The sequence below is a fragment of the Leuciscus leuciscus genome (assembly GCF_965113295.1).
Source record: "Leuciscus leuciscus genome assembly, chromosome: 22".
Lineage (NCBI taxonomy): Eukaryota > Metazoa > Chordata > Actinopteri > Cypriniformes > Leuciscidae > Leuciscus > Leuciscus leuciscus.
Window position 1 is genome coordinate 18,764,973 of NC_138746.1, and position 15,629 is coordinate 18,780,601.

A 15,629-nucleotide genomic window follows, 5' to 3' on the forward strand; every position below is an offset into this window, starting at 1 on the left:
TGACGTGTAATTAAATTCGAGGTTCTGTGGGGTGCGGACTTGATCGATTCCATTCCTAGAGCTTCCGGACAAATCTTTGGGGTGCGGACTGATGGGGCAGTGAACCCGAGGTTACCCCGTGAGTCAGTCCTAGAGCCTCTCATGTACGATTTTAGGGAAAAATCTGTTTTTTTGGATACGTTGATTTCTTAGGCGTGCCGCAAGAACACTACAGACACAGTGTAATCACCATGGGAAAATCTCAGAGTAAAACTGGGAGTTGTGAAAAATATGATACACCGGTGTATTGCCAGATGAGAAGTTTATCTATGTATTATCTTTTTACTCTTTTAATTCATTTTATAACTACTGTAAATTTTTTTATTGTTTTTATAACTGTTTTAAAGTGCCCCTATTATGCTATTTACTACAACACTTACCTACAACAGGTTTACGTGCATCAAAGGTAAAAAAAACTGTTGAATTTTCTCATAATAGATCCTGGCCAAATTTGCCGCTTGGCCTCTGTCGATCATTGCCTCCTGTCCTAATTATCCCCATATACTGATTAGCTTCATCACTGTCTCCTCTCCACCAGTAAGCTGGTGTGTGGTGAGCGTTCTGGCTACTGCACATTGGTGGTGGTTGAGGAGATTCCCCCCTTCTATGTAAAGCGCTTTGAGGTCTCAGAAAAAGCGCTATATAAATGTAACAAATTATAATATACATTTGCATATCACCACATTTTTCAAAGATTCTTAAATGGCTCGTCAGATGAATCAATCTCTCTAAATCCCTCCTTTCCACATGCTACTGGCCAGACAGCTCAGTCTGTTGTGATTGGGTTACTGCGTACAGCGCGCGTGTCTTAAACAAAAACACCCATTGCCATAACAACATCAGCTGTCCTGAGGCTTCCTACACCGTAAACTAAACACAGTAACGAACAATGACGTCGATTTTACCATATCAATCTGAACGCGAGTCCAGTAATGAAACACTGGAAGAACTAGTTATTCATCCCGAACCTCCATCACAAGGACGACTCAAGCAGGACGTTTCTCAGTGATACACTGCATTAATAGACACAGTTATAGATAATCATGGCCCACAAACTGATTAGCATAGGTATTTAAAGGGTTAGTTCACCCAAAAATGTAAATTCTGTCAGTAATTACTCACCCTCATGTTGTTCCAACCCCATAAGACCTTCGTTCATCTTCGGAACACAAATTAAGATAGTTTTGATTAAATCTGAGAGCTGGCTCACTCCTCCATATGCTTCTTAAGGGATTGGAACTTGAGAACTTCTTAAGGGATTGAATGAATAGTGGAATAAAGTCGTTATTTTTTTTTTAAAGTTTTGGGTGGGCCTGTTGAAAAGTGGCGCCGTGCCTGAGCTACAGGACATCGTCTTTCAAAACATGACCTGTGCGAAAGAGAAAGAAAATGAATGCGTCATTGTACCCAGCACTTCTGAAAATGCACTTCCGAATGGGTCTCTGTCCCCAGCACATTTCAAACCAAATTGGCGCCCATGGGAGAATGGCAAGCCTTTAAGTTCGTGGACTAAAAAGAATCAAACAGCCAGGTACGTGTTTTTGCACAGTATGTCACAGGAGACTTCAATATGGCAATAATGGCAAAAAAGTGCTAGGTCGCCATCAATCAGAAGCTAGTCACAATGCTGCCGTTCGTACTCTATACAGTACACATGCTCCCTGCCTGGTTTTCAAAGATTAAAATAGCTTTTAAAATACGCCTACTGGCAATATTAAAGCGGTTTAAAACGTCTCCCCTTAAAACGCTATTGGTCTCCTATTTAAAAAGTTAAAGGAATATGAAAAACTAGTAAAACTTTAATAAACTTTTTCACTTTAATCCCTGTGCATTGAACTCCGAGATTTTAGAAGCTGTCGTCAGTGAAATAAAGGGAACACAGCAAAAGTTTAGGATTATACTGCTATGATATCATGGTAAAGATGAACTTTAACCACTGATTCTTCACATGCTCGTCCTTGGGCAGTGAAAATAAAACTGGCTTTACCGTCACATTGTAGAGCACAGCGTCTTCTCAACATGATGCTATCCAGCATCCACAGGGATCAGCTGTGGTGTTTGAAGGGTTTCAAGTTTTCCCTGGTGTCAGCAATATGCTAATGTTTTGTCTTGACGTCACAACTAAATGGCTTATGACTCGTTTGAAAAACGATTAGGCCTCAGAGGCCTCGTTCACACTGCAGGTCTTGATGCCCAATTCTGATTTGTTGGCTATATTCGTTTTTTGTTTTTTTGACCGTCCGTTTACACGTTCTTTCAATTGTGACCCATATCCGATTCATGTGTTTACACTAGCCATACTATCTGAAACATCGCGCATGCTTAAAGGGTTAAATTATCTTACACAGATGGACGAACGCAAAATATGTTTGATGCTAGCTCTGCGATATATGCGAAGTTCGCCAAACATCACCATGATTATGAGTTTGAGATTATGAGATCATGATTACACCAAATTTTAGGATGAGCAAGCCAACCTTTGATATGTTGTGTCAACGTTTGTCCACATTCCTCTCCTACTACGACACAACGTTTCGACAGGCCATCCATCCCTTTGCAGACGCGCATCGGGGTTGCTCTTGTCATTAAACCGCGGAGAAGTAGCCTAATGCCTCAGAAAATCCGATCTGCCTGTTTACATACAGTCGCATTGGCACATATCCAATTTATATCTGATTTATTTTCACATATGAATGAGGCCTGAAACCGATCTCGAAATATCTGAATGCATGCACTTTTTTCCTGTTTACACTGTCATAGAACACATCCGATCTGTGTCACATGAGCAAAAAATCTGAATTGGGTTACATTTCACTTGTAAACGAGGCCTTAGAGCTGTTACACACTACATGAAAGGTCATTTTCAAAAATCCATAATGGGGCACTTTAATTTTCCTTGCTTTTATTTTGTGATTATTTTAATTCCTTACTGTGTAAATTGCCCAAGTGTATGACGTGCTATATAAATAAAACAAGGCCTTGCCTAATGTTGCATCACAATAAATAAATAAAATGGATGTAATTGATTGTGAGAGTGAATAAAGAATATGCTGATGTACATGGACTCAAGTCGCTTTTTTGGAATTTATTAAATTCAATAGCATTCATGTAAAATATAAATAATAAAATAGTGTAAAATGGGCTATAATACTGTAAAATGAAATTGCGGTATGGACATCATACTGTAAAATTAAATTGCGGTAAGGGCATCTTACTGTAAAATTTAACTGCAGTAAGGGCATCTTACTGTAAAATTTAATTGCGGTAAGGGCATCTTACCGTAAAACACATTTACAGGTAAGCTACTGTAAAGGGGAACTTACAGTAACTTACTGGCAATAGTGCTGCCAGTAAGTTACCGCAAAAATACGATAAAATGTCTAAGTGTAAATAAAAAAAAAAGAATTGAAAAATATCACTATATATATATATATAGTGTGTGTGTGTAAAGCCCAATGTTACATCATTAATATGTAACAAATTAAAATAAAAAATGAAAGAATAAAAAATATTATGTAAACAATCCAAAACTCATTGAATGAGGCATTTTAATTCTGATTTATCACTGTAAAAAAATATTAAAATGACAAAATGCAAAAAAATAATATTAAATAAAAAATAATAATAATACAGTGTGAACAGTATGAATTAATGTGGATTTTATCATAATCATAATCATTCACCATCATTGGCATGCTTAATTTCTATTAGGGTGGAAGACAATGAGTCCACAGAATGCCAATAATACAATTTCTGCCTTTTTCCGCCTCCTTGCCCCCATTCTTAATTGATGTGTAATTTCACCGCAGCCTCCACAGAACATCAGGCTCATAATGATTGACTCCATTTATTTAATTCAGATTAACATGCCAAGTTTGACTCTTAATGCCACATTTAAAAATTCATGCTAATACCTTAAAAAAAAAGAAGAAGAAAAAAGATTTGGGCCACATTCAGCTGCAATGTGAATGTAGCTAAGGTGTGTGCGTGTGTGTGTGTGTGTGTGTGTGTGTGTGTGTGTGTGTGTGTGTGTGTGTGTGTGTGTGTGTGTGTGTGTGTGTGTGTGTGTGTGTGTGTCCTTCTCAGTCCCCTGTGGCTGCCAGCATTGAGTTGCTGATTTGATAGTCATTAGTAAAAGTGATGCTATTTGTAAACAGCATTTTTTGAACGAACAGTTTTCTGTCCTGGAATGATTTTTTTTTTTTCATATAGTCTTTGTCTCCATCCTTGGACTGGCTGTAGTGTTTTGTGTGCAGACAGACGGATTTGAATCAAAATCTAATTTTCCCCCAAATCTGCAGCTATGCCGTCTACGTTTTTTTGAAGTCAGTGGGAGGAGCAGCACAGGGAGTATAAATAGCCTCAGAACTCAGTTGCATAGCAACCGATGCCATGGCGCAGAGGGGTTCCGCCCCCTGACACGCCCCCTTTCCCAGCTTGCTCCATTTTCTCTGCCAATTTAACCCTGAAGCGCAGTCAAGCGTGTGCCTGCAAGCTCACAGCAGATCACCTTAGAGGTCAGGGTGTCAGCTGACCAAAAGCATCACTAAACCTGTCACACAGTATCTCAGCAGGTGATGTTTTAATGAAAGATCATGAAAGATTGCAAACTTATGAAACGAGTTCACCTCTTGACTCAACACACACACACACACACACACAGACACACACAACCCTAGCACTAAATAAGACTTAAGACAGTTTGGCCTGCTCTATTCAGCATGTGTATGTGATATACAGTATGTATTAATTAAATAAGAGTCTCTTATGCTAAATATTATTACAATTTAAAAGAACCATTTTCTATTTGAATACATTTTAAAATGTTATTTATTCCTGTGATGGCAAAGCTGAATTTTCAGCATCATTACTCCAGTCTTCAGTGTCACATGATCCTTTAAAGATCATCATGTTTTGGAAATTTCAGTAACACTTTATTTTACAGTGTCCTTGTTACATGTACTTACCATAGTAATAACAGTAAATTATGCATAATTACATGCAACTAACCCTCAACCAAATCCAAATCCTACCCTAACCCTATAGTAGGTACATGTAGTTCATTAATATCACTCAATACTTAAGTATAATTACACTGTAACAATAACACCTTAAAATAAAATAAAATAAAAATATCTTGGTCTTTCCATCCAGCATTTTTATGTGGAATCCCAAAATTTGCATTTAAATATGTCAATGGAAAACCAAATGTTTCGCAAATGTCAGAACCACCGTCAGAAACAGACAAGATGCCATAATGTCTAATGATCTAAAACAAATTCAAGAAACCTTACCCAACAAACATTTAGTGACTACAATGCTTATTTTCCAATGCTTAAAGCCAAAGTCTGCTGAATGTCACACGTGTTCCACAACATACCTCTAAAAGAAATGTCGAGCAATTATTCAAACAGATCTCTCTCTCTGAGGAATGCACTTGTGCACGTATGCGATCAAACACACCCACTAACCATGAGCATTTCTGTCAAAAGAGAACACACACACTTACCATCCACCTGACATGCACACACAACCACACAACACTGTGTGTGTGTGAGAGAAAGTGACTCGAAGGGACATTTTACAAATGCTGCATGTCAAGGAGGAGGAGAGCAGCACAGCAATTCATCCATCACCACCATCAAACACACCTCTAACCAGGAACGAGAGAGCGAAAGGTGTCATAGGAGGATGGAGAGAAGGGGGGGGAGTTGAAAGGAAAGAGAGACGACCGACAAAAAAAAAAAGAGAACAAAACAGAAAGGGGAGAGAAAAAGCTCTAGTACATGTATGTGAGAAAGATGTAACTATCGCAGACATGTTTATTCTTTACTCACCCTCATGTTGTTTCAAACCATGTGACTTCCATTTTTGTCTGTACATCATATTTGTACAGACATGTACATCATATTTAAAGCCCCCTCTAGTTAACTGTTAACAGAATCACTGATTCATAGAGTTGAACAGGTCAGTCATTCAGAATCATTCATTGTGAAACAGATCAGCTGATTTATTTAAAAGAACATATTCAAAAGAATGTCTGATTAATGTACAAATCAGCACTACTACTCTCTTCTCTCTATGATTTTGGTCTATTGGTCACACAAAATTATACTTTTATGGTGTGTGTTTTTTGTAGTTTTTTTTTTTAGAAGCTCATTCCTATTGAAAGGAATAACCAGGATATTTTTCAAAAATTCCCTTCTTGCATTCAACGGAACAATTAAGTCATACAGAAGTAAATAATTTTTGTTGGGTGAACTTTCTCTTTAAATTTGTGTATTTGTGGGTTTCACCAAGTCACCTCACCCTTTTTTAACACACACACACACACACACACACACACACACACTCACAATGGGTCAGCCCTGAGTATTACAAGTCTCAGGGCAACTACATCACCTTCTTGTTTCCATGACACCCACATCCCAGCTGTGGAACTATGAGGTCACTTCCTGTTTGGGGGAAAACGTGGGGTTGTAGAAACAAGAGAACAAGGGGGAAAAATATAGGAGTGTAGAGATTAGTGCCGGTCCCTCCTCTCGCTCGCTTTGACACTCTCTTTCCCCGCTCGGTGAGAGAGAAAGAGTTCATTCAGACAGCTTACACACACATACACATACACACATGCTGCCAAGTGCAACAGCCGTTTCTGGTAACTCCCTGGCACTGCAGCCAAAGGACTCGCACACACACACCAGCCTGTTTAGAGCAAGAGTCCTTCAGAGGCGCAGCGGTGGAAGTGGCTGCACGAGTGTGTGTGCTGCATGTGTGTTCATTTCGTGTCCTTAACTGGACATAATTTACCCTGCACGCCTTCATATCCTGTTTCCGATGATCTGTCTATTACACACGCACATGCAACAACATGGTGGTTACCATTTTCCAATAATCCTTATTCTCTACGAATTCAATGCAATGTTTTTAAAACAAAACAAGTCGTCTTTTTTCACTTCTGGAAAGAGAAAGCGGCTACATTTCTTATTGGCCTCGGGTGAAATGTGAACCTCATCGTCTCGGAAATAAAATCTTCAGGAGCCTATAGCGTTCTAGGTGTCCAAATGAAAAACCTCTCTAAACCTGATGCCCAGATACCAGTTAATGATACGTTGTGATAAAAATTATTATTAACCTCTCTCCACCTTTCGCACCAACGAACACACACAAGTGACCACTTGTACACTGACATCAAATACTTTTGGGAAGTTGACATGTCCTGCGGTGTGACATGCTATACTCCTAAAACTGACATAGTATACTGTATCTAAAAGACAGCGGTCTGTAAAACAAAATAATTGGCATATGATATTAAATTGTCTATATTAACAGAGCTAGAACTAAAACCACAACCAACGAGTTGCAGTTTGAAGATCCTTCATCAGGGTGTGGATTTCAGCAGGCAAACTTTATTTAAAGAGTTGAAGACAACTTTAACAAACAGTGTCTGCTGAAATATAATACCCACAAGTGTGTTAGATTTATTCCAGAGACTGAAAAGTCTTCTCCACAGAACAGCAGACGTGGTAACTGCATATTTTTTGATTGCTTAAATAACATTTTCCAATACTTTTGTATGACCTTTCTTGACCTTGAAAGACTTGCATTTACAAATGCATTTGTCACAACACCAGACAAAGACTAATATATGAAATAAAAGTCATTGAAACTCTTTAATTTGTTTTATGCTTTATAACATATGGCTTTTTATGGCTGAAACAGTATGATATAGTGAGAATATGGAGGAAAAAATACCTCAAGTTTACCCAGAGACCCAAACTAAGAGAAAATATGCAATTTGATGCAGATGTTGTTATTTACAGTGCCAAAAAGAATTCTAATAGCTTGTAATGTGAATCAATGAGATGTTTGTAACAGTATAGCAGACTACATACATTAAATGCATATAAATATCAGTTGTCCAGTTTTCATCTTAAAATATTACTAACAATATAAAAGTTATTCTTACATTTACTTTATAAAAATCAAGATTTCACAGGGAAAAGACACACCACGATCTGAAGGCGAGCATCTTTAGAAATATCTTAAAATTGTGTGCGACAGGTTTATAATTTAGAGGACTTAGGAATTAATGTATCTATAGATATGATACAGCAGGTTTATTAGGGTTAAAAATGGAAATTAGGGTTCAAAGTCTATGAAATTGAAAACTAGAAATGTCCGTACATAACAAACTGCATATACTTTTCTCTTGTCTATCACACATCTTTCTGCCTGGTCTCCTTCCCTTTCTCACTTTCTCTGAGGCTGTGTATGGTAGCAATCATTTCTCACTAATGGCCAAAGCTAGAAGCAGTTAGGATCCCCATGGCCCTGAGAGAGAAAAGCATCTCTTTACCTGGGGTAGATGCCGCTGATCATACTGTCATGAGTCGGGTCGCTGGTACTGGGACTTGGACCGGCTGCTTTGGACATTAGCAGCACCACAAGACCTCGCATCTGTAGATTATTCCGGCTGTCGAACACAAACCCTCTATGTATAAAAACAATAACAAAAAACAAAACACAGGATTACATTTCACATAACATAAAAAATACATAATAATATATTTCATATTTTTTATGACAAATCCCAAGCAGAACCCCACTGATCATTTAAAAAAAAAATCTCAAAAACGTAACATTTATGCAATTGATAATAACAATTTTAATAAATACAATACCGTTAAAAAATTTGGCTTGGTAAGATTTTTTTTTTTTGTAGAGTCTCCTCTGCTCGCCAAGTCTGCATTTATTTGATCAAAAAATACAGTGAAAAACAGTAATATTGTGAAATATTACAATTTTAAATAACTGTTTTCTATTTCAATATATTTTCAAATGTTATTTATTATTCTGATTAAGTTTTTTTTTTTTTTTAAGAACAAAACAACAACTGCTTCCTTTTTGTTTTCCAAAGTTATTTTTCAAATAACTTCATATGCGAGATCAATTAATAAGTCAGGTTAACTGTTGCAGGCTAACTCTGTGCTGAATGCTGCGGCTCCCCATCAAACCCTTCAGAATGAGAACTAATAGTGCTATGAAGAGCAGAAATGTGATTTATCAACTAATTAAAGAGACAAGCAGCCAAGATTGCAGATTTCTCCAGGAGTGTGTTCTGCTCACTCCTAATGGGACACACTGAATCACTTAAATGATACTTGCCCTCTCAAGGCATATAGGAACAGCCACAATAAAGAAAAAAGTAATTACTTTTTATTTATATGTTGTTAAATGAATCAAACTATGCCATATATCTCTAATCAAATATCTACAACCGTCTAAAAATTCAAGAAAACGTTCAATTTCTTCTGAGGTCAACATGGGTCTGGATCTGTCTAAACCAGTTGAAAGATTAAAAAAAATATGTAGACTTAAAAATAGACATAAAATAAATAGACTTGCATTGAAGACGGTATATTCACACAGTGTTTGGAATTGACAACCGTATTTACTAGCAGGTGTGACTCTCAAAATATCCTGTTCCAACAGCAGCCAGGAACAGCTTGAATACTGTCTGTGTGAAGGAGTCAATAAAGTGAATCCCCATTTCTATTCTCATCATATCCGTAAATATCACCTGTAACCATAGTGACAGTGACTAAAGTAAATATAAAACATAAAAGGGTTAACCAAATTCCATCAAAATTTGGCCATGAAAGTCATTTCAGTATAACTATACTGTGTTAACCATAAATCACCTAAAACTGGATTGACTTGGACCAATTAATATAAGGTTATAAACAGTAACGTGACGCGAGGTCAAAGCATATACACGTCCGTCTTGCACATGTTTACATGGAAAAGCAATGGAAAAGTAGGCTAGCTGTGAACAGCCTGTTTACACCTGGTCACTTCATGTGTTTTTACTGAATGAATAGCTATCTGATTAGTTAAAACCGTTCCATTTACACTTGGCCACATAAATGTGTCTCTGAAAAACAAATATAAAACCGATCTTAAATTCCCACGCTATATGCAAATTTAACAGAGTTCACAACAACGAAAGTAACAGATGAGCTGCATTTTGTTTATCATCAGCTAATTTTAAGATCAGATAAGTGCTCTCAATAACGTCCACTATGGTTTCGGACACCACTACAAATGTCTGTCCTCTCAAATAACGCCCTATTTGAGGGTATAGGGGCGATTTCGGATTCAGCCATACTCAGCTGCAGTAGCTCCGCCAAATTATGCTATAATAACATGTCATAGCCTATAACAAACTCTCACACGTTTATTTTCTTAACATTTTTTGAGGAGTACATTTTATATATGTGGTTTCAACAACAAGATGCATTTACAATTGTCCAGTGTGGAATGCGTCTCAGACTACCTCCTGAAGTGGTGAAAGCGTTTCGGAGGGCATGTACACCTGGTCTATACGCTGATTTCACGCAGCCGCCATTTTGAAATCGAAAGTGAGGCTCCGGTGGGAAGAACCCCGGAAGTAAAGATAAACAACAATGCCTTGGATTACCAACCTGAAGCTGCTGCCACGATTTACACTATTGGATGTTACTATTCAATATAGGATATATATATATAGTTCATTCCTGCTTCTTTTTTTACATTCTGAATTATATAAAAAAAATATTTTATTTATAAATGAATTTCACTGTATATAGTCTAAAGTATGCAAGAAATGTATGTACATTTTTAGAATTGACACAACATCATTAAACACAACAATACGCCATCGCATTCACGACTCTCCTGTGATTAAAGGCGACACTTCCGGTTTTCTTCCCACCGGAGCCTCGCTTTCGATTTCAAAATAACGGCTGCGTGAAATCAGCGTATTCACGATTGGATAGCTATCCGATTAGAGAAAACGCATGAAGGGACCAGGTGTAAACAGGCCCTAAAACACAGGCCTAATGAGTAACAGTAACCACATGACAACACCCTAGCAAGCACTCACAACAGCCTAGCATTATGATGGTGACTTTTTCACATGCAAGAACCATAACCACTTTAATTTTCTTCATAAAATGTATAAAAAAAAAAACAGAGGAAAAAAATGATTTAATACAGGGCCATTCGCACAGAATGCATTTTTGTATTTTAAAAAAAAGCGAGACGAAGAGTAGCCTAGTGGAAGGGAAAACCGCAAGGTCTTCAGACATTTTTTTAAAAGATGAACTTGAACATTTTTATAACGCTGTATCACACGTCAGATGCAAGTGCAACAGTGAAACATACATTTAGAGGCAAACAGAAAAACAGTGAGAATGTAAAAAATGTGTTCTGTGTGAATGGGACTAATTCTGGCATCTGGGAGCATTATGAAAATATAAGTTTCTAGTATGTGAGTGTGTGATCAAGTGTGTGATGTCGGTCCGCCTCACCGTATCCTAATTGTGTCTAAATGAAATGCACGGTGCCAAACTAACGAGCAAGCATGTCGTTCCAATACAGTCTCGCCCTCTTTTCACCCCCCATCTCTCCATCTTTCACTGTCTCTCTCTCTATGGAGGAGGAAACACACACAAAGGCACTCTCAGGCTTGTTAATCACAGTTCCACGAGGGGGTCTTGAAGGCAGAGGTCATCACTGTTATGAGCTGGCCTGCCTTTCAACATCATGATTAATTTGCATCTGTATGACAGTTGGTGGCTGGTTCTGTGCAAAGGCGTCCAACCCCACCGACCCTTTACTCCGCTCTATTATCTGTTTAAAACATACATAATACAAATAACTTTCTTATAATTGCCTCCTAATGTCACAGCAGCACAAAAGGCCTCTTTCCTCTGAGACAAAGATTCTGCCTTTTGATCATTTTAGAGACACTTATTAATAAATCTTTCAATTTCAACCAACACTCACGTCGCAACTTTTTAAAATCCCAATCCTTTTTAAAAGGAAAGTTGTCAGAAAGAGCAGAGACACGTAATCTATCCATAATATAAAAATTATTTGTATATTCTACAAAATAAATTGTAAGAGCACCCTGCAATACTATCATATTACGAACTCACCAATTGTGAAATAAAAAAAGTTAATTAATTAATAACAAAAATATGAATCTCTAATGCCAGAGGAGAATGGCCGGACTGGTTTGAGCTGATAGAAAGGCAACAGTAACTCAAATAACTACTTGTTACAACCGAGGTCTGCAGAAGAGCATCTCTGAACGTACAACATGTCGAACCTTGAAGCAGACGGGCTCCAGGAACAGAAGACACACCGGGTGACACTCCTGTCAGCTGAGAACAAGAAACTGAGCATACAATTCGCACGGGCTCACCAAAATTGGATAGTAGAAGATTGGAAAAACGTTGCCTGGTCTCGAGTCTCGATTTCTGCTGCGACATTAAGATGGTATGGGTCAGAATTAGGCGTAAACAACTGAAGAGCAATGATCCATCCTGCTTTGTATCATCGGTTCAGGCTGCAGGTGGTGTTGTAATGGTGTGAGGAATATTTTCTTGGCATACTTTGGACCCCCTATTATCGATAGAACATCGTTTAAACCCTAGTGAAAAAAATATGCTAAGTATACTTGCAGCCAGAATAATTTAGTATACTTCAATTGTGTTAATGATTAGTTAACTTGAAGTGTGCTATTTTGGTCCTAAGTATATTTTAGTTGTAATTAAATTGTAGTAAAGCATAACTTTAAGTGTATTTAGTGTACATTTGTGTGCTAAATTGGAACAACTTCAAGTATACTTAGTATACTTTAATTACATACTTGATTAGTGATATTAAAGTGTACTTTATTTTTGTTACAAGTACATTACAAATTCATTACGAGTGTCTTTGAAACATACAAGCAATATACCATAAGTGTATTTATATATAGATATTTTTATTTTAAAAATATTTATTTTTGCCGTTTTTGCCTTTTTTTAAGATAGGACAGTAGCTACACAGGAAGTGAGAAGGGAGAGAGAGAGGGGGGAACGGGATCGGGAAAGGTCCACAAGCTGGGACTGGAACTCAGGTCGCCCAAAGCACAATGGCTACATGTCGGCACACTAACCCACGAGGCTATCAGCGCCGACCATGAGTGTATTATATTTTAATAAGAAATATGCTCAGTAATACCTTTGACTTAATCCAAATACTACAAATTGCACACTTCGTCTTCAATAACAAATGCACATTAATAAACAAAAAAAGTACTTTGTACAAAATACTATTGTATACTATAATGCAGTGGTTCTCAACTCCAGTCCTCGGGACCCGCTGCTCTGCACATTTTGTATGTCTCTCTTATCTGACACACTCAAATCAGTTCATGGAGTCTCTCCTAACGAGCTGATGATCTGGTTCAGGTGTGTTAAATAAGGGAGTCATACAAAATGTGCAGAGCAGCGGGTCCCGAGGACTGGAGTTGAGAACCACTGCGTCAAGTATACTTTCAATGCATTGTTACAATAATCATTTCCAGCACTGATAAAATATACTATAGAAATATGCTTTAATGTATAAAGTGCAAAAAAATAAACAGAATTTTCACTTCAAGTATATTTTTCTAAATATATTTTTAGAAAATATACTAAAGAACAATTATATTAAAAGTAAAACTGTCCGCCAAAAATCACTCCGCCCAAGTAGCAGTGCTTTGCCTTCTGAGAATATAGTTCCCAACATGAATATGTTTAGAAGATGGCTGTGTCTCATATGACCTTGTTATTTGTATACGCTGTAACTATACAAATCACAACATGTAAATAGGAAAATGCTGGCGTTATTTCGTCACTTATTGGGAGCAGTATGCTAGCTGGAGCCGTTTACCTTCAGTCTTTGTGCTAACCTAGGCTAGCGGTGGCTGCGTCAGACAGAGTGACGGCATGCACGGAGATGAAAAGGGTATGTATGGACTTATCTAACTCCTGGGGATACGGTGAATAAGCTAAAGTCCCAAAAAGTTGGCGTGTTCCTTTAAACAGTTCAAACGATGTTGCTGATCATTTCCATCCCTTTATGACCACACAGTGTACCCATCTTCTGATGGCTACTTCCAGCAGGATAACACGTCATTTCTTGAACATGACAATGAGTTCACAATACTCAAATGGCCTCCACACTCACTAGATCTCAATCCAGTAGAGCACCTTTGGGATGTGGTGGAACGGGAAATTCACATCATGGATGTCCAGCCGACAAATCTGCAGCAACTGCGTGTCAATATGGAGCAAAATCTCTAAGGAATGTTTCCAGCACCTTGTTGAATCTATGCCACAAAGAATTAAGGCAGTTCTGAAGGTGAAAGGGGGTCAAACCCAGCACTAGCAAGGTGTACATAATAAAGTGGCCGGTGAGTGTTGAAAAACAATAGAAAAACAGTGCAGTGGAATGCAAAAATGTGTTCTGTGTGAACGGCCTCTAATAGTTCTATAATAACCTGCTGTTTAGTGAGTGAACGAGGCATCTGAGCCGTTTCAGTGAGGAAGTGAACAGTCTGAGTGATTTAGTCCATCAGTCCACCAGTTGAGCGTTTCATTGGCAAATTGGGCTGATTCTTGTACTGTATATTTGATTTTGTGTGCAGCTATTAAGGACAACTCAATAGAAAGTTTACATCCAGACTGTTATTAACCTGATGTAGTGACGTACATATCACAAGCATTCCAGGGCTACAATAGTCTCTGGTTGCCGGGCAATGAGGCATAATGCAGTTCCTGTGACGACAAAGGCTGTAATCCCGTCTCCAGGCAGAGAGTCACTTGTCATGAATCACAACTGTGGTAATCAAGATGAGATGACACCCAGACACGCCCACTACCAAAAAGCCCAGAGAGAGAGAGAGAGAGAGAGAGAGAGAGAGAGAGAGAGAGAGAGAGAGAGAGAGAGAGAGAGAGAGAGAGAGAGAGAGAGAGAGAGGTGGGCAGGATATATCATGACAGAATGAATGAATAAAGGAGAGACGGGAGACGTTTAAGGTACAAACGAGAAATAGAAATACAGAAAAGTGGCTTATAGCAGGGGAATCAATGAGTGTGGTTACATATATCATGTTACATAGATTATGCTTAAAAATAACCCAATACCGTGCAGGTCATGTAATCGTCGTAAACTGTATTCTTTTATCAAGTAAAGGTCATAAATGGTTTAAGTGAAACCTGATCAGCACACACCCGTTACTCAGTTTTCAGAGTTCTGAGTTGCCAGTGTTATTTTAGTATTTATATACTATTATAGTATTTATTAATATTTGTTAATTAGCTTTCAATTTCAAAATTTCATTTTTAGGGGCTGTAGCCCCTATCGTATCCGTTAGTTTTCTTATTATTTCTCCCTAATAGCAGTCTATAGCAGTCATATGAACCGTAAGTAAGAAAATGATCAAATTTGGTACACTTGAAATGATGATAATGAATAGTAATCTGACCAATTTTGTAGCCTCTAGGACAAACTCTATAGCGCCACCACCAGTTCAAACATTCACATTTGAAACAATTATAACTTTTGAAACCTTTGACCTAGAAAAATTTAACTTAGTACACCTGATTCATTTCATCATGTTGATCACATTCAACATCTTACAGTAAGACAGTAGTGGACATTTTGAAAAATACACAGAGCTGCACAGACATGACTAAACAGATTTTTTTTATACATTTTTGGTCAAAAGTTAT

General features: G+C 37.8%; 1 protein-coding gene across 1 annotated transcript in view; it reads right to left on the reverse strand.

Annotated features, from left to right (window-relative positions):
• The window catches only part of pdss2 (prenyl (decaprenyl) diphosphate synthase, subunit 2), a 36,712-nt gene that overhangs the window by 15,387 nt on the left and 5,696 nt on the right, over positions 1-15,629 (reverse strand). The window contains exon 2 of the mRNA XM_082153115.1: positions 8,396-8,530. Within this exon, the coding sequence (XP_082009241.1) occupies positions 8,396-8,530 (135 nt within the window). The remainder of the gene's footprint in view (positions 1-8,395; positions 8,531-15,629) is intronic.